At 40.7% G+C, this 20,265-nt stretch overlaps 1 protein-coding gene across 5 annotated transcripts in view; it reads right to left on the reverse strand.

Moving 5' to 3' along the window:
* Positions 1 to 20,265, reverse strand: part of ldb1 (LIM domain binding 1) — a 78,592-nt gene that overhangs the window by 15,172 nt on the left and 43,155 nt on the right. For all 5 annotated transcript variants that reach the window (XM_003224229.4, XM_008116066.3, XM_008116069.3 and 2 more), the window contains exon 2: positions 548 to 650. In XM_003224229.4, coding sequence (XP_003224277.2) covers positions 548 to 650 — 103 coding nt within the window. The remainder of the gene's footprint in view (positions 1 to 547; positions 651 to 20,265) is intronic.

Genomic DNA, 20,265 nt, shown 5'->3' on the forward strand with positions numbered 1-20,265 from the left:
CCCACCCTGATACAAGAGATCCCATTGTTCTCTAGTGCCTGTATCTCTAGAATTGGAATTGCTCATCATTTTCACTCTTCTAGGAAGAAGAGAAGCTGCAGAATCAGCTGGGAAGAAGGGCTAAGGACTTAAGCCAGTGGTTCTCAACCCATGGATCCCCAGATGTTTTGGCCTTCAACTCCCAGAAATCCTAACAGCTGGTAAACACTTGGGGACCCACAGGTTGAGAACCACTGGGCTAAGGGCTTAAGGGTAGTGTTCAGTATTCTGCATGCTGAGCTTCACTCATTTGATTTGGGAAAAGGACAGCCTTAGCTTATGGCTGCAAATCTGCAAATGACCAGAAAAAAGCAATAGAAACAGGGCTTAGCTGTCTTTTGGAGGGGAGAAGCAGAGGACACCCCACAAAGTTGTACCACAAAAGAGCCTCTCATTCACTTTGCATGTTGTGAGTCTCTTGCAGTGTTGATTGTGTGTGTTTTGTATTCCTTGTGATGTTCTTACTTTCTTTGTAATTGTGTAAAGGTTAATATAAAGGAAAGCTTACCCCACATCTCGATCCAGCATAGTGCCTGGGTGGAAAGGGGGGAAGGCGTTGCCGTTTGGGGGCTCCTTTGGAGAGTACAGCTTGAATGACTTAGAGGAACAGCCTAAGACAAAAGGAGGGGGGAAAACAATAAATAAAGGCAACGTCTTCAGGAGTAGACCATAAGAATGACATATCTGTCTTATCTTCATGATGTTACAGTTCTTTCAGCTTCCACCCTGCTACCATATAATTCATGACTCAACCCCTTCTGACAAAAGAAATGTCGTAATGCAATATGTTACATTAGGCATAACATAAACATAAAGATGAACTGGTTACATTTTGCCACACTGTGATCACTGGTAAAGGGAAATATAAGGTTCCCCAAGCCAGGAAAACACAGCAGAGCATTACAGCAGCTGTACTTTCTTCTACACTTCCAGAAGCCAAAAGGCATAACAATAGCTCTCATAACTACTGCATTGTGTGGTTCCCCAGCAAAGGAAACAGAGCAAAAGGCTGTGGATGTGTGTGTTCCTTCCTTCTGATGCAAAGCCCCAGAGAAGAGGTCAAAAGTTTTTCAAAGCACAATGCTATGCCTGGCTCAACTGTGGAAACATCACACAACACTACAGTAGCTTTAAATCCCACTTGGTTTGGGAGGAAAAGAGAAGGGTTCTAGGGAAACTAACCACTGTCCAACTCAAGGCTACATTTTCAAGTTAGGGAAAGGAGTCTAAGGCAGGAGGAAACTGCTGTTAGCAAAACCAATGCAAAAAGGCTGGCGGAGGAGGCAGGGATGTTCTTTCTTGCACTAACATTTGCAAGGCTGCTTTCAATATCAAAAAAGTGGTACCACATTCATAGTAAATGAGGAATCTACTGCATCTTCTTAGAGCAAGCAGGGGCAACTGTGCCAGGTACATGGGCCAATTTCCATCATCAAGCAAACCAAGTAAGTAGCATGGGTATGTTTTTTCTCCAGACCCAGAAGTGATGTTTCAGCCAATTTTAGAGGAGTTTGAAATGAAGGGAAGCAATACCGTATTTGGTCAGGGTCATTTTGAGACTGTGAGTGCTATTTCATTGTGTGTGTGACTACTGAGCTGAATGATGGACGAACCCAGAGCACAAATCTTGAGCTCAGAGAGCAAAGGTGGTCACTATTCAGTGTGGAAGCATTCCCTGTTCCCAGGGAACAAAAATGTATACATCCCCAGATCAATGCCGAACTCTTTTGTGTGTAGATGTACAATGGAAATAGTAGCAGAGTTCCTGAGAAAAGATGAATATTTTAATCAGTATTGGTGAGTGCTACCCTACTACTATTGTGATTTTTAACGCTTGCAAGTGCTTTGGTTTCCAGCATGCTAAGTGCTGTGGATAGTTTACTGCTTGGAAACGTCTTGCCATATGCAAACTTGTATGGGATACTGGCTCTTTATGTAAAACATCAGTGCCAAGAGGTTGTTTTACAATCCTCATCCTCTATCAATTCTGTCATTTCCTTATAAAAAGAACCAGGAAAAGCAAAAACGTAGGACAGCTCTAGAATAGAACTTTTTGAATAATTCTCTTCATTCATTCTGCCTCTTTCACATAAAGGTAAAGGTTGACATTAAGTCTAGTTGTGTCCGACTCTAGGAGTTGGTGCTCATCTCCATTTCTAAGCCAAAGAGCCGGCGTTGTCCGTAGACACCTCCAAGGTCATGTGGCCAGCATGACTGCATAGAGTGCCTTTACCTTCCCGCCTGGAGCGGCACCTATTGATCTACTCACATTTGCATGTTTTCAAACTGCTAGGTTGGCAGAAGCTGGGGCTAACAGCAGGAGCTCACCCCGCTCCCCAAATTCAAACCGCCAATCTTTTGGGCAAGTTCAGTGGTTTAACCCGCTGCCCCACCAGGGGTTCCTCTCCTTCACATACTCCGCTGCAAATAGTGCAGCCGGGAAAAGATTAATGGGATACGGTGGCTCCCATCCAGTTGGACCAAAATACAGCTGGATTTCAATTCCGAGGGTCTCAGCCAAAAGGGCCAGTAATGAGGGATCACAAGAGTTGTAGGCTAACAGAATCTGGAGAGAATCAAATGCTGGGAAACACTTCATTAACTCCCTCCCCCCTCTTCCTGCAGTAATAGCTTTACGAGGCTTTTATATGGAGCAAAGTTTTTCAAATGTATCTCTGGTCTGCAATTTGGAACAGAACATTCCTTCCTATCATCTCAAGATTTTACAAATTAATTCTCTAGAAATGCTTGCCATTAGCAAACCAGGTACACACATTTCCACCACTATCACAAACAACATCTGGATTGGATTGCTGTGAGTTTTCTGGGCTGGATGGCCATGTTCCAGAAGCATTTTCTCCTGACTTTTGGCCCATATCTATGGCAGGCGCCCTCAGGGGTTGTGAGGTCTGTTGGAAACTAGGCAAGTGGGGTTTATATCTCGATTATTGTTCCCCTATTTACTGTCTGATACATCTGGAGAGCATCAATTCCTATCATTCTCAATCAAGACAGCCACTGGTGACACTGGTTGTGAGTGAGGGGATATATGGTTAAACATTTATTTTAAAAAGTATCAAGATAGGAAAGATTTTCTAGACACTCAGCAGTCATTTTGAGATTTAGGGAAAGATCTTAAAAGTTATATGTTCCAAGAAGAAAAGAATAGCTCCCTCCCATTTACGTACTACCAGAAATCTGCCACAAAGTCCTTTATCTGGTAAATGTAGGCAGTTACAAGCAGTGAAGCAAACTGTGAGAACCTCTTTTATCATAATATCAAAGCATTCCGAGTATTTCACATCCTTCCTGGTGCAGTGTGAGGTTATTAGTTCTATTATGTGCTGATGGAGAAAGGGGACCTGACATATGACTCATGCAAGGTCATATGCAGAGTCAAGGGAAGTGTGGGTTGAAATTTAGTTAAATTTCCGAGTTAACTCCTCCTGTCTAATCTCTCTCCCCCCCCCCAGCCCATATAGAACATTACTAAAAACTAAAAATATCGTAACTATGTAATAGGTTTGGACAACTATTAGAGGTTAGGGAGTAAGACTGTTCCCCAAGGAGACCTTGGTACAGCCTTTCCTAAACAGAAGTCAAAACTTTTTTCCTCAATAAAATGTTGCTAGAGATGAGGGAGCATTTTTGTCATCCCTTCAAAAAAGAACATGTTTATTATAACAGGAAATGACCTTTTTTAACAACAGGAAGCAAACCAGAAATGACCTAAAAGTCACTTCTGGTTCACTTCCTGGTTTTCAGAGATGTCCTCTTCTGGACATAGTGGCCAAGTGAAGGAAAAATATGACAAAATTGATCTTGTTGGCCCAGAATCTGTGGAGAATTCTGCACATGCAACCTCCACTTTGTCCACCCTTGAACATAATGTCCATCCTCCAATTAGTTTTTAAATAAAATGTTGTCTATAGTAGCAATCTCCAACGAAAACTACACCTTTATGCTTTCCCTCCCAAACGGAATATATGAATACGAATCTGATCACTGGTTCTTTTAGCCCAACATTATCAATTTGGATTGGCTGCTATTCTCCAGAATTTGAGGAAATATTATTTCCTAAACCAACCCTACCCAATGGATCTAATTTACATATGTTTTAATTGTTATGATGTATTTTAATGATGTATTTTTATAGTTTTAATTGATTATATGTACTGTTTTTGTTTTATTATTATGTTCTTGGCATTAAATGTTGCCAACTGTTGTAAACCGCCCTGAGTCCCCCCAGGTGAGAAGGGCGGGGTATAAATGCTGGAAATAAATAAAAAAATAAGAGTTTGCTGGTGGTCTCCTACCCAAATACTAGATCTGATTGTGATTTCTAAATCCCAAAAGACTGGAAGTGTTCAAGTAGTGTTATAATTCACTTCTTACTTCTAGTGCTAAATACCACATAACTTCATTCTCATGCATTCTTTCATGAAAAATTAGTCTAACCTTAGAACAGTGTTTCCCAACCTGTGGTCCGTGGACCACCAGTGATCCCCAAAAGCTAAAATATGGTCAGCGGCCTCACCATTACTACGCCATTGCAACGAGAGCAACTTATCTTGCAAAATTCTCTTATAGTGCCGAGGCAATGGGAATGTCTGGAGGGGAGCGGCTGACTACCCACAAAAGGTGTGACAACAAGCCCCGTGACTGCAGTTTTAGTTGCCATGACTAAAAGAATTAGATCAGGAACATGGATTTGCTACTCCATTTTAACCCCTTTGTCCTTTGTGGGGCAACTATGAACATATTTGTTCTATTTCTACTTTTTGTTCCACTACTTCATCTTCCCTCTTTAGTTATACAGATTTATGAATGGCTTCTTTGTACATATCTGAGAAAAACCTTGGAAGTTCTGCCAATATTGAGATCACCAATTTAGATCTTTTTCTTTAGCCATTTCTCCTGCCTCTTCTGCAAGTGAAGTTTTACTGAAATTTTGCTGGACAGTATGGAGCCCAGGAGAGGCAATGGGAGAATGGTGGATCAAAGGAGGGATAGATATGAGCTTAAACGTGGTAGGAGAGTACAGTATCTTCTTCCACATTACCTGGAGACTGTTGTGTTTAGAATATTTGTATGCAACCTATTGTACTTTACAAGGTAGGTATGATTTCTGCAACCAACCAGAAAGTGTCACTAGAGGGCTCCATTGGCTGCTCCATCAATGTATGTCACAGGCGTTGCAGTCTAGTGACACATATTCTGGATTTTCTCCCCACTGTGCCCCACTTATTATGGCATAGCTATGGATTTTCCTCTCATTCACTTGACAAATGTACTTCAGCCTAGAAGAACAGACTAGGCTTCTATTTCCCACAGAAGAAACACCATACCAATGCAACCAATGTACCAATACAACAAGCCCTGCCAAGCTAGAAAGACCTGTTATAACCCTGCCAGGTGCCATCCTGTCTGGGTAGCACATTCCACAGCACTTCACCTTCAGCACCCAGTCATTGGCCCTGGCTGCTTAATTCAAGATGAGAAGGTCTAGAGAACCAACACACAATTCCCACCATGGAGGTTGGGGAGAAAGAAGGAGATAGTTGCATTTAAGAAGGCCTCTGCTCAAATGTTGTAGGGGATAGTAATTGCAATAGGATTCAAGGTTTCCAGATCCCAACATTTCACCCATATACATTTCTGCCAATGCTGAACTACACAGTTGTGATCAAAATATTGCAATGAGTGCACTTTCTATACTAAATGCTTTTTGATGAATGTGCTGTCCCATTAGTAAGATTCATTCTTCTCCATGTAGCTGCTCCAAAGCAAAGTTTGAAGAGTCACTTTTGGGACTATGGCTTCGAGAATGCACCAAATGTTGGTGGGCTTTTCAATGAATTTTTCTAGCTTTGTTCCAAAACAAATGACTACCCTGGAAACAAAGTCTCACACACATAGGATGTCCCAGAGTAAACTGCTCCACCTCTTCTTTGCCACCATCCACAGACATTGGTTGTACCTAGACATAGCTGCAGCTCCTTCAGTCTCTAATGGTATAAATTAAGGAATGTGTGTGTTCCCATAAATGATTTTTGCTCAATGCAAAGCAGGATGCCATTTTCGCTTGACACAGATTTAAATGACCTGGCATACACATGAACAATGATTAAGTTATTCTCTCTTGGGAAGATGAACTTTATGCATTCTGGAGTTCCTTCTCACTCACATGCCATTTGACTCCAATCTAAGAGCATCTGGACCTGCTGCAACCCAGTCTCAAATGTACCATCATTTCACTTTGGAAGCCATGCCAACCATTGCCAATGTCCACCCCAGCAGAGCCCCTTGTTCCAGCCCCACCTTCTGACTCGGGCGCAGAGAGATCTTCCTGAACAGGAAGAGAGCAAGAGGGACCCTCTGCGTGACCTTTCCGTTGCTGTGGAGATGGAGAAATCACCAAGGCAACCACCTTGCTCCTCCCCTCCCAGCATCCCTTGACAGGCACCATCTGCTGCTGGGAGAGTAATGGCCTTTGCCAGGCTGGCTGCAAACCCAACTCAATCCAGTTTGACCAAGATGGTCACTCAGTCTGGCTGCCCTGGACCTCCTGCAGCATTTAGACCTGCTAACTACAGATGTCCAAGCTCCCTTCTTCTGCAGCATGCGGACCAAAAGCCAAAGTCCTCATCAGAGTCAAGTGTGTGTTTTCAGTTACTCCAGCCAGAATCACTCTCTCAAGCATTGCATCCATGGTCTCCAAGGGACTATATACCATCAATACTAGTCCTGGGCTTTTGTGTGTGAGGGCAAGCCACAGCAAGCCTCAAGCTCACAGCTTCCCTGGGACATATAATTTTCCCTTCCTCCTCTAGTGTAGCTCTAAGGAAAACAGAAATTTCACTTTATCTTTCAAATCTGTCAGAGTTCAGTGTTACATCTGATCTTAACAAGCTGTGACTTGTTAAAACTAGGGTTTGTTGACACAGTCTGCTTCACAAATGAGAGTTTGAAGTTGACTTGTTTCAATTCAAGGCATTTGATCAGGTTTGAGTGTCATGATTAGCTGCAGTTACAATCCAGAAGAAAGAAAAGCTTTGAAAGGTATCCTCAAAAGAAGAGGAAATGGATATTTTGCCCTTGTAATCCTGGCAGATAGGTTAACATTACAAGTGAATGCAACCAAACAGTGGAGGAAGCATCCAGGACTGTGCAGATAAAAAGCCTTTAACAAGAGATATTTCAAACAGGATCGTACTCTGGAGCACATCTCCTTGGACTGACGTATTCAGAGGAGGGAAATTATCAGCAGCAAGAAAGGACCAAGGCTCACACGGCATGAAAAGGATCTCAAGCTCCCCTTACCCCAGGGCAGATTGATTACACCAAAACCATTCCCCAAAATTGTACAAAGCACATTTTACAGTTCTTCTCTAGTACCCTTCCTCCACAAATCCAACACCTTACTTGTGTCCTCTCCTAACCATGTATTTCCAATATTTATGTTAAATCTGCTTCATGAAAGACTGGGATGAGTGGTATGTGGGTGCAGTAGATCAGCAGGAATTTCTATTTGACAGTGGCATCAACAGGACTCTCCCTTTTCCTTAGATTATACTGCTGAAATAAAGCATCTTAGGCTAAACCAGTGGTTCCCAACCTTTGGGCCTCCATGTGTTTTGGACTTTAGCTCCCATCGTTCCTAACAGCTGGAAAGCTGGCTGGAATTTAAGTTTAAGCCTTCTTCCTGCGTTTCTTCTTGGCGGCCTCCTCTCCAGCGCCTGCCAGTTTCCCATTTGCACATGCGTCTCCTTCTCATCGGCATCCAGATTAGCCCAGCTGGACGCCAATGAGACAGAGGGTGCATGCGCAAAAGGGAAAGTGGCACTTTTTGCGCATGCGCCACTACTCAGAAAAAACCGCGAAGCAGCGAGGAAGCAAAAAGCAAACCGCAAAGTAGGGAGGGAACACTGTATTCTTACAAAAATATGTGACAAGCAGTGAACTAAAGCATCACCCCCAAATCTAACAGATTGACCAAACTCTCTTTGAACAGGCCTGTTCTCAAGTTGCCCTGAAAGTCCTATCCTAGCATGAATGACTATTAAAATGACAAGGCAAGAACTAGAGCTTGCTGGACGGACTCTGGAAAATGAACCCCCACCAAAGTGCTAGCAAAACCACTACCCTCCATACTAACGAATTGGCTTGCTGAATCAGAACCAGGTCCTTTCAGTCTAGCTGTGTTACAAAATGTATCCAGCCCATAATCTCCAGAAGATTGCAAACATCCACTGCCTGTCTTTACCAACTGCTATTCCAGTGTATATGATGGCTGCTTGACCCTCCTCAACTTTCTCTAATCCTTTTCAAACAAATTTAGTCTCCATCATTTCAACATGCTGCAGAAGAAAATTCCTGAAGCTCTATCCTTTGGCTAAATCTGCAGCTTGGGACTCTAGGGCAGGCATGGGCAAACTTCAGCCCTCCAAGTGTTTTAGACTTCAACTCCCACAATTCCTAACAGCCTACAGGCTGTTAGGAATTGTGGGGGCTGAAGTCCAAAACACCTGGAGGGCCAAAGTTTGCCCATGCCTGCTCTAGGGCAGGGGTCCCCAAACTTTTTAAACAGGGGGCCAGTTCATGATTTTCAGACCGTTGGAGGGCCGGACTATAGTTGACCACCGAGCAATAATAATTAATAATAATAATAACCACAACAACAATAATAAAAAGAGGGTTGGAAGAGACCCTTTGGGCCATTGAGCCCAACCTCCTTCTGCCTTTGTGCACCAAAAGCACAAGCAAAGCACCCCTGACAGATGGCCACCCAGCCTCAATGTTAATACTAATACTACTACTACTACTACTAATAATAATAATAATAAAGAGAGTTGGAAGAGATCCCTTGGGCCATTTAGTCCAATCCTCTTCTGCCTTTGTGCACCAAAAGCACAAGCAAAGCACCCCTGACAGATGGCCACCCAGCCTCAATGCCAATAATAATAATAATTATTATTATTATTATTATTATTATTATTATTATTACGATCTGCCAGCTGCAAAAGGCCACCCTGCTGGGATCTGCGCGCATCATCCGAAAATACATCACACAGTCCTAGACACTTGGGAAGTGTTCGACTTGTGATTTTATGATATGAAATCCAGCGTATCTATCTTGTTTGCTGTGTCATAATAAAATAATAATAAGGGTTGTAAGAGAAGAAGAGAACCCTTGGGTCATTTATCCCAACCCCCTTCTGCCCTTGTGCCGTGGGGTCGGATAAATGGCTTCGATGGGCCGCATCTGGCCCCCGGGCCTTAGTTTGGGGACCCCTGCTCTAGGGCAATGGAGCAAGTCTTCTTACATTGGTTTTGGCTGAGTTAAAACAATTTGCCATCAGAACAAAATGAAACACCTCAAATTGTTTTGAGCCAAAGTATACAGTAGAGCTATTGAATGCATAGTTACTTATGCTAAAGATCTACACTGCTGTAATGTATGCCACAAACTAACCACATCAAATGGTACTACTGTCCCATTGAATATATAGGTGATACCACCAGCACAATTAAAAGTGTTTTGGCACGAAGAGCATTTTAATCCAGAAATTAAGTTCACCACTTTCTCGATTTCTGTGAGGAGACCCATCATTACAATGCATCAATTGGGTTTTAAAGAATGTAGAAACAATGTGTGTCCACAAACCCTTTGTTTTTGTATCCTCCAGATTCTTCTCCCTACAGAGCAAACATCCAGACTGCAGCAGCTAGTACTCCTATCTGTCACATAAGGACACTGCTTATCTTGTCATGTCCTACACAGAACAGGAAGCTGGGTGGAGGCTTTTAACAGCTGCAACCGGTCTAAAAACTTACTACTTGTTGTAGATCATGGAGGTCAGGAGATCTCTTAAGCCTATTTTTGCAGCCCTCCAAAGGTTTCCCTGGGCTCAACCCTTTTAATAGTTTGATACAATTGTTTTTGTTCCAAAATGGTTAATAGTGGTCATAGTCTCTAGGAGATTTTACTGGTTATTCATCAGGTCTGCGACCTTCTTTTGGTCTCATAGAAGTACTATTTCAAAACACAAAGTTATTACAGCATAAAGACCTATAAATCCTGGTTTAAAAAGATCTTCACAGACCTAAAGAGATGAGGTGCTTTAAAATGCCGAATAATTTGACAACATAGTGAACAATATTTGCTTACACGTACACAGTGAGATATCTTGGAGATTTTTTTTTTTTTTCCGTGTCAGGAGCAACCGGAGTTGCTTCTGGAGTGAGAGAATTGGCCGTCTGCAAGGACGTTGCCCAGGGGACGCCCGGATGTTTCATCTTGGAGATGAAAATTTATTTATGTTTAATATACACCTTATGTGCATAGCTTGAAAGTAATTTTATACAATGTTTTCATGATATCGGGAGCCCCCAGTGCCACAATGGGTTAAACCCTTGTGCAGGTAGGATTGCTGACTGAAAAGTCGGCGGTTCGAATCTGGGGAGAGGGGTGAGCTCCCATTTGTAAGCTCCAGCCTCCCATGTAGGGACATGAGAGAAGCCTCCCATAGGATGGTAAAACATCCGGGCGTCCTCTGGGCAACATCCTTGTAAACGGCCAATTCTCTCATATCAGAAGCGACTTGCAATTTCTCAAGTCGCTCCTGACATGAAAAAAATGTGCATGAAACAAACTTTGTCTACACAGAACCATGTAAAAACAAAGTGATGGTACACACTGTGAAGAATTTTGGGATATTTCACATCTCTGGATAATGGATGCTCATCCTGTATCTCAGCTCTCTCCAAGGCACTGAAATTCACCAGCCTTTACATAATAGGGAAGATTGTGGCAAAAACTGATCATATGATAGACCCCAGAGGTATAGATGTTTCATCTGTAGAGACTCACTGCAGGATGGTGAAGTAGAACTTTACATGATAGCTACAAAATATGTTATTTGATTGGTATTATATTGGTATGGTATTTGATTCTTTTTAAATAGACAATAGAAGAGATCCATGAATATTACATTTATCGAGCATTCAGCAACTGGAGGTTTTTAATCAGAAACATCCATCCACAGTAGCAACATCCAGCCCCCAGCTTGCAATGTCAATGGATATACAAGTTGAGCACCCCTTATCTTGAAATCTGAAATAATCCAAAACTGTCCACATGAGATGCTAAGATAGTGACACCTTTGCGTTTTGGTGGTTCAATGCACACATAATTTGTTTCATGCACAAAATTATTTTTAAAATACTATGTATAAAATTACCTTTGGTCTATCTGTAGACTGTGTTCATGGAAAATAAATTAATTTCATGCTTAGACTTGAGTCCCATCTCCAAGCTATTTCAATACATATACCCTGTTTCCCCGAAAATAAGACATCAATGAAAAATAAGACCTAGTAGAAGTTTTGCTGAACTGCTAAATATAAGGCCTCCCCCGAAAGTAAGACCTAGCAAAGTTTTTGTTTGGAAGCATGCTCAGCACCTGCCAAACAGAACACCAGAACATGCAGGATTGGTAAATGTACATACTAGTTGTACATGGAAATAATGGTAGTAACAAGAAATTCTTGATAGGATTCAGTTTGTCTGGTTATGTTGGTTTGTGATGACAACTACTGTACAGTATATAATAAATGTTCATTTTTTGTTCAACAATAAATATGATTTCTTCTTCATAGAAAAATAAGACATCCCCTGAAAATAAGACCTAGCACATCTTTGGGAGCAAAAATTAATATAAGACACTGTCTTATTTTTGGGAAAACGCGGTACATACATGCAGATATAGGTATTATAAAATCTTTTTAAAATTTAAAAAAAACCCCACTTCTGGTGTCAAGCATGTGTTATACTCAACCCATACAGAAATCCCTAAATTCCTTTGTGTCACCTAAATCAGTAGGTCCCCAAGAAGTCACATGGAATGTGTGTTCCATATATTGCTGGATTGCAACTCCCAGCATTCCACATCACTCAATATGCTAGCTTTAGCTAGGGCTGATGAGAGTTTCAATACAGCAACATCAGGAAGGTCATCTTTTGCCTACCTATAATCTAGAATTATGATATGGGCTACCAGAATAGAATGCTGGTTTCTGGGTGAACCTGAGCTTTGGCATCTCTCCAGTGAGAAGATCTGTCATTGAACAAGGTCCAGAGGTAATGCTAATGGTTCAACAGGAATACAGCCTACCCATCAACATTGAAGTGCCATCATGATCCACAACACCCAGCATGAGAAAGCTATCACAAGCACAGCATAACCTGGCTTTGGATCTCCATCCTTCCAACAGTGGTCATAGCATCCCATCTTAAGGAAAGAGGGAGATCAATGAGTGTGAAATCTGAACTGTGGAGATTCATATCTCTCCTTGTTCACAGAAATAGGACAAAGCTTTGCCATGAGGTTGACAACAAAGGAGTTATTTTGGTTTCCCTGGCTATATCAAACTTCGAAGTTAGTGTTACATAACTTTTAGCAGAGCAAGACTGGCCTGATTAAAACTGGGTTGTGTTGGCTACTCACACTTTAATCAAACATACATTTTAATGAGCTAGAATAGTTTTGCCTTCCTTTCTCCCTTAATGCCACACAACCTTCTTCTGCCAGTGAGAAATGCCCCCACAGCTATTACAGCACTATCCACTATTGCTTCCACATCACCACCAATTTTGACATCTTATCAAAGCTCAAACTGTACAACAAACATGTTTGTCTAGTTTACTCAATGCACCTAGAAAGAAATTAAAATGAATGCACCACACTGCTTCAAACTGTAGTTTGGGGAATCACACTGTGCAAGTAGAAAGCTAGCATACCAAGGAGAGGACCTAGCTAGCATTTTCTTCTGCATGTATCGCTATTTATTTTTATTATTAATATATTTAAAGCCTGTCCTATAATGTATAATCTTAGATTAACATACAATACAACCAGTTCGACCAATTTAAAAAATATGAAACAGTATCAATAATTTAAACAGACTAAACATATATTATACAATTTGACAAAGAGAATGAAAATAAACTAGAGACAGTTTAAAACAAGCTCTTTATTGGCAGTAACCATATCTGGTGGATCATTTGAAAATGATACTACCACCTCACCTTCAGACTTCATTCTGTCACTTTAATACATATGTTTTAGGCTCTTGGAAGAGACCACATGGGCCATCTAGTCAAACCCGCTGCCATAGAGGAAAAGCACAATCAAAGCATCTCCAACAGAAGATCATGCAGCCTCTGTTTAAAAGTCTCCAAAGAAGGAGCCTCTGAGGCAGTGAGTCCCACTGTTGAACTGCTCTTATGGTCTGGAAGCTCTTCCTAATGTTCAGGTGGCATCTCCTTTCTTGTAATTTTAACCCATTGCTCTATTAGGTCCTAATCTCCAGGTTTGCAGAAAACAAGCCTGCTCCCTCTTCCTTATGGAATCCTTTCACTTAGTTACACATGGCTATCATGTCTCCTCTTAACCTTCTCTTCTGCAGGCTAAACATACCCAGCTTGTTAAGACGCTTAGGTCATGGTCTCCAGACCTTTGATCATTTTAGTTGCCCTCCTCTGGCACCTTCCAGCTTGTCAATATCTCCCTCAAATGGGACAGTATTCCAGAATAGAGGGGCACAATTAAGTGCTCAATAGAATGCTCAATAGAAACAAGGATCAAAATATTCCAGTATTATATTGAAAACTGATTCAATCATGTGTTCCATCCCACTGAAAACAGTTTACAAAGTGGGCAGAGGTTATACAGCAATGCAAGTGTTGGGTGGGTAGTTTAAAAATAGATACTAGGTCAGGAGGAAGCATGCATGTGTAAATGTTTTTGCTTGTATAGTGTCTTGTATAGTATAGTATCAGACCCAAATCTCGATTTGGGGAGATGCTTGGACTGGCAGGCAGGTGCTCCACCTCAGGACATCTAGACAAACTACTTGCTGATGGGCACAAAATGAAAACAATTCTAGACTTACTTTATTATGTTGCTCTTGGGATGAGTCAAGGCACAGGGCAGAAAAAAAGAAGTGGCTACCCTACATTAATGCAAAAAACAGCAACTTATGTCACCTGGAGGCCAACTCTGAATTAGTTAATGATAAGGGTGACTCAAAAACTAGAAAGATCAACAATGGTCGAGAAGGGAATGATAGCAGAAAGTGTCTGTAGTTGTAAGAGTGCTAAACACTCCTCAATTATATTCAGGGTCTCGTCCTCACAGGACAGCAATTCATGGGGAGGGAAGAAAATGTGTGAATATTCCTCTGATCTGTAGAGAAATAGCATGGGAAGCATCTATTAAAACACTTCTCTGCCCAGGAAGTGTGTGCTTGTATAGCTGGACGACTCCACTACTGAAACAAATAGAAAGTGATGCAGAGAAAAACTGAGCACAGTCACTATACGACAGGAAGTCAATATTCCACTGTAGTCTGACAACAAAAACGTAGAAGGGAATTTGGGGCTGCCTCTTTCCTTTCAGTGCCCTGGATGTTTGTCTGTAGTGAAAGATGTGGGCAACTTTCTCGTTTTAGGTAATGCTACGAAATCAAAAATATGATGCTGCAACACACCATGCATGAAGTGAATTCAGGGGGGTGTACTTGGAAATCTTACAAAGCATGAAGAATGTGATGGCCAATATGTGTATCTTTCATACCTTGGCTTTCTATGCCAGTTGAGCTCCTGATGTAGAAGAATTTTCTGGCATTATTCAATACTGTGCTTTACTTGATTCTTCTTCATATACTGGAGGAGTAGCCAATCTGGCACACTCCAGATATTCTGGATCACAACAAAACCGGAATGCCAAGGGATTATATAAACAGTAGTCCAAAACATTTGGAAAGCACTAGTTTGTCTACTTCTCTCATACGAAGAATGTATCACACAATTAGATGGCTATGGTCTGGAAGTACAGTAGAATCTCACTTACCCAACCTTCGCTTATCCAACGTTCTGTATTATCCAATGCAGTCTACCTTTTAGTAGCAATGTTTCTGTAGTCAATGTTTTCGATACATTGCAATGTTTTGGTGTTAAATTCGTAAATACAGTAATTGCTACATAACAATACCATGTATTGAACTGCTTTTTCTGTCGATTTGTTGTAAAACATAATGTTTTGGTGCTTAATTTGTAAAATCATAACATAATTTGAGGTTTAATAATCTTTTCCTTAATCCCTCCTTATTATCCAATATTTTAGCTTATCCAACATTCTGCCGGCCTGTTTATGTTGGATAAGTGAGACTCTGCTGTAATCCAAAAAAAAAGTACAGAAATTCATTAGTATGTCAGGTAATACTACACTTTAAAGCAGTGGTTCCCATACTTTGGTTCTCCGGGTGTTTTGGATTTCAGCTTTCAGAATTCCTGTTGGTCAAGCTGGCAGAGCTTTCTGGGATATGAAATCCCAAATACTTAAAAGGCTGAAGTCTGGGAACCACTGCTCTAAAGCATTTAGAATTGTCCTTGGTCAGAGAATAACATATTGTGGTTTCATGGATTCTTCAGCCACGTTAATCACAATTCCTGTGGTGTTCTCAGGAAGCTTTTCACAGAATAAGAACTGCATTACACTTGGTTGTACCAATGAGACACAGAAATACAATGGAACAGCACCCACTCTGTCTCCATTTTCCAACCCTCCACCCCAAAAGTGATGACTATAGCATACAAGTGTTTTATATAGGCTGCTTAGGAAAGAGTTGGTCTTGACTATTAAAGTCTTGTATGATTTCAGGTTACAATGTTGTGAGGCACTACCTGTTGTCTGAACCTAGAACTTTGTGGTAAAGCCTTGCAAATAATGATGTTACCTGTTACTGCCACCACTACCAAGTGTCAACTTTGTTACTTTTAATACTGTAAAAAGGACAATGTTATAAATCAGAGTAATATTTCTTGTGACTTCAAGTTATTTTGTTGATTAGAAATTTCTCAGCCATTTTAAATATTTAATTAGCTTTTAAAATATTTAAAATAAACACATTAGTAACGTATTACTAACAAGCAATGTAATTTATAACTTTTACGATAACTGAGGCAAAAACAAAAAAAGAATTAACACCATTGAATTTTGTTGATTTTTTTTTCGTGTCAGGAACAACCTGAGTCACTTCTGGTGTGAGAGAATTGGCTGTCTGCAAGGACGTTGCCCAGGGGACGCCTGGATGTTTTGATGTTTTTATCATCCTTGTGGGAGGCTTCTCTCATGTCCCCACATGGAGCTGGAGCTGATAAAGGGAGCTCATCCGCGCTCTCCCTGGGTGGGATTCGAACCTGGCAGCCTTCAGGTCAGCAACCCAACCTTCAAGTCACAAGGCTTTAACCCACTACTCCATCAGGGGCTAATTTTATTGATGCTAATAGCTAATATATTACCTTCAGAAGTTTTGCCTAAATGTACAAGAGGACCATCCTGCTGTATGGACATCAGGATAGTGCTTGCAATATCTGTTCCTTTCTGCTGGACATTTGCCAAAGCTGAACGTGTTTTGGAAAGAGCTTCAAGCTACTTAAATTAAGGGTCAGCATTTCATATTTGGACTTGGAAGCCTAGTCATACATAGCAGGAACACGAGAGGCTGCAGCGATACTAAGGTAAACCCCGTAACAGCTGTCACGATGAAAGATTCTTGAGAGGAACAAGTATGTATTAGTTATTTCCTGGGAGTCTTTCATCAGGATGATGTCCGAGTGTAGTTAATGTGTATTACAAGGCCACTTACTATCCCTTTACAGAGCACAAATATTTTTCACTAAATCAGAGTAAACAACTGCAGCAATAAATCCAAGGAAAGGCATCTGCTTAGGTAATTACTCTAATTTGATAACACTAGAAACAAATACTTAGAGGAACCAAATCTCAGATCACTTAACATTCTTGCAGGATTGATTACACAGTTTAATCCTGAATTACCTGAGAAGAGAACAGACCAAACTATAATAGTAGTTTAATTGAGGTGCTTCTCAATAACTTAACATTTTCTGCAATCACCAAGACACTCTGCATTAATTTCAAAAAAAGGAACATTCTTAACTACTTTTCCACACATCACTCATATTACAAATATTCTGTATCCCACATTATATCTCTCCATATATAGGGCCCCTGGAGAGCCACAACTTGTCCAAAAAGAGATCAAGGCTTCTTGTGATGCAACATTTGGCATGAGCTTCTAAGGAAAGAAATGGACTGAGCACTGCAATAATGGTAGCCAAGCCACTTCTGAAAAAGTTTCATTCTGGAGAGGAGTGAGTGTGAATCTAGAACTCCTCTCTTTTTTTGCTTCTCTTATTAATGTGGTTTTGTTTTTTGCACACATATACACACTCATTTCACTCCACTAATCATTAGGGACACCTATTATATGATAGCAGGAGACAAGGAAGTTATGAAAAGATTACAGACAAGCATTTCCTCCATCTATTGAGAAAAGTTGTGTTCAACAGATGGAAGAAAATCCAAGCAAAACTAGATTCTGACACATTTCAAGTAAAGAAAATGTGGAAATGTTCAAAGAAAAATACCCTTCACAATTTGCTAGGAAAGGAAGCACCAGATAAGAAAAGAGAAATGTTTAAGATCCTCTTCTTTCTACTCCTAATGAACTAAGCCAGGAGGTCAAGGGTGGCTTGTATTCTCTCTCTTTTCCCAAAAGAAGGGAGGTATAGACAGGTTCCAGGATGCAAGAAAGAACAGGCCTCCCTTTAGATCAGTGGTTCCCAATTTTAGGTCCACCAAGTGTTTTGGACTTCAGTTCCCACAATCCCTAACAGCTGGTATGCTAACTGGGATTTCTGGTAGTTGAAGTTGAAAACACCTGGAGGACCAAAGGTTGAGAACCACTGCCTTTAGATCAGTGGTTCTCAACCTGTGAGTCCCCAGGTGTTTTGGCCTATAACTCCCAGAAATCCCAGCCAGTTCACCAGCTGTTAGGATTTCTGGGAGAAGAAGACCAAAACACCTGGGGACCCACAGGTTGAGAACCACTGCTTTAGATGAAAAACTCCTAGAAGTTGGAAATGTCTCAAGCTACATATCCAACGTGAGAACTAAAGGTAAAGGACCACCAAAGCTTCCCAAAGCTGCAGATAATGAAGCCAGCTGTCCCTTCCTAATTTTTCCAGAGCTTCAAAATCCTAAAGATTCACTCAGCATCTGTACATTCACTGTTGCAACAAATAATGTAGTGATACCCTAAATACCAAGAAATGTACTGAGACTTATCTATGCCATAGCATTTCTACGTTTGGACCTGGAAACTGGACTAACTAATTTGAAATGTGGTGCTGTAGGAAAGTTCTAACAGATACTATGAAGTATCACAAAAAGACAAATAAATAGATCCAATACCAAATTAAACCAGAACACTCAGTAGTAAAAGGTAGACAACCACAAAAATGACTGCAGCTGTCTAACTCTGGACATAACATAAGGCAACAATTCATTGGAAAATGTAATAATGTTCAGTGAAGCGGAAGGAGATAAAGGAAAGCCACAAGTTTACATGAGTTTACAAGACCTAAGCAGGGCTCTTGGAAGACTTGCAGCAAAGGTGAAGATGCATGACAACAGTAATGTTGTTTTTTTTTAATTATAGCACATGCTTCTCAGACACATAATGTTTGTGTTAACACTAATGCCAGTTTGCAAATCTTGTTATAATTATTGTATATGCATTTAAGCATTAACATAATTGCTACCACTTGAACTTTTTGCAATTAGTTCTCCTCTGACTTGACTGTTTACAATTCCTATTCTTCTTGAGATCATATGCATACATATGTGCTAACACAGGATCAATTCTTGAATCTCAAGAGGTAGAGTCTAGCTCACAAAATCTTGTGCCAGAATAACATGGTTAGCCTTTAAGGTGTCCAGAGGATTCTATTAGATACAGACTTCTTCCTAAAAAGCGTAAGCCGCACTATGGAGAAAGGAGAGCAAGGTGGTTAGTGAGTACTGGGGCAAGTATGGAAGTGTAAAGCCACATAAATTACAGTACATTAGATGGACTGCCTTCAAAAGCAGAGCTTAGCATAATCTAATTAATAAAAGCGAGGGTGGAGCCAAGTCAACAAGATGGATAGTATCATGAGTTCTATCAGCAGCTTAGGGCCCTTCCACATAGCCATATAACCCAGAATATCAAGGCAGATAATCTACAATATCTGCTTTGAACTCGATTATCTGAGTTCACACTGCCATACAACCCAGGTCAATGTGGATTTTATACAGCTGTGCAGAAGGGGCCTTGGTGAGAAAAACAAACTAAGAAGGTTGTAGTATGAGGCATTCACTGCCAGATACTTTGAGTCTTATGAGATAAAGGACTCAGATTTCAGCGTTATGATTTGTAGCTCTGTGACTATTTTTTGTGATCGTCTTCTACAATGTGGCACCCTCTAAATGTACTGGACAGCAATTTCAGTCTACTGTTACTCCAACTTGGATGACGGTGGAAAATATAGTCCAGCACATCCCTAAAATGTGAAAAGATGTGCCATGGATGAAGGCAAATTGATGTCTTCCTGATTAATGAAGATAACTGGTATTATTTTACTGTTTTGAAAGAAACAGAAGGAAACCAGAATGTAATATCAAATGCAGAAAGATCCAAGACAGTTTCCTACATCACTAAGTTGTGGTCAGGAACCTTTAGCATGATCTCCTCTGGAGAGGAAACTATTTTTTATTTACAGCATTTTTACCTCGCCTTTCTCACCTGAGGGGACTCAAGGCGGCTTACAATAAATAGGTAAAATTCAATGCCCCAAAACAATACGCTAAAACATCAATTCATGTAAAAAACAAGTAACATTACAGAGTAAAAACACATTCTACAAAATTTAAAACATATCTAAGCTAAAATCCATTCTTCAAATTTGGTGTCATACTTTGTTTATATTTCTAAATCAATGTGTGTCTGTCTCTACATTTCCACCATCATCACTGGTGTATAATAGTCTATATTACAGTACCGAGGCTTTATGAATGAAGGGCAAAGTTGGGGAGCGTACAGACTTGTCTATGGGATTATCTTCTCTACCAGAGTAGCCCTAGGAGCTTTGCTCCACAGGATTAAAACCCAAGGCAGTATGTTCTGGCAATGCTTAAGGCCGAGACCTAAAGTAGTTAGAAGCCCAACCTTAGTAAACCGTTATTACAGACTGAGTTGGAAGGGGCCTATTCATCATTTTAAAATCCACAGAAAATGCCAAACACAATATACAAATGCT

This window comes from Anolis carolinensis, chromosome 3 (assembly GCF_035594765.1).
Source record: "Anolis carolinensis isolate JA03-04 chromosome 3, rAnoCar3.1.pri, whole genome shotgun sequence".
NCBI lineage: Eukaryota > Metazoa > Chordata > Lepidosauria > Squamata > Dactyloidae > Anolis > Anolis carolinensis.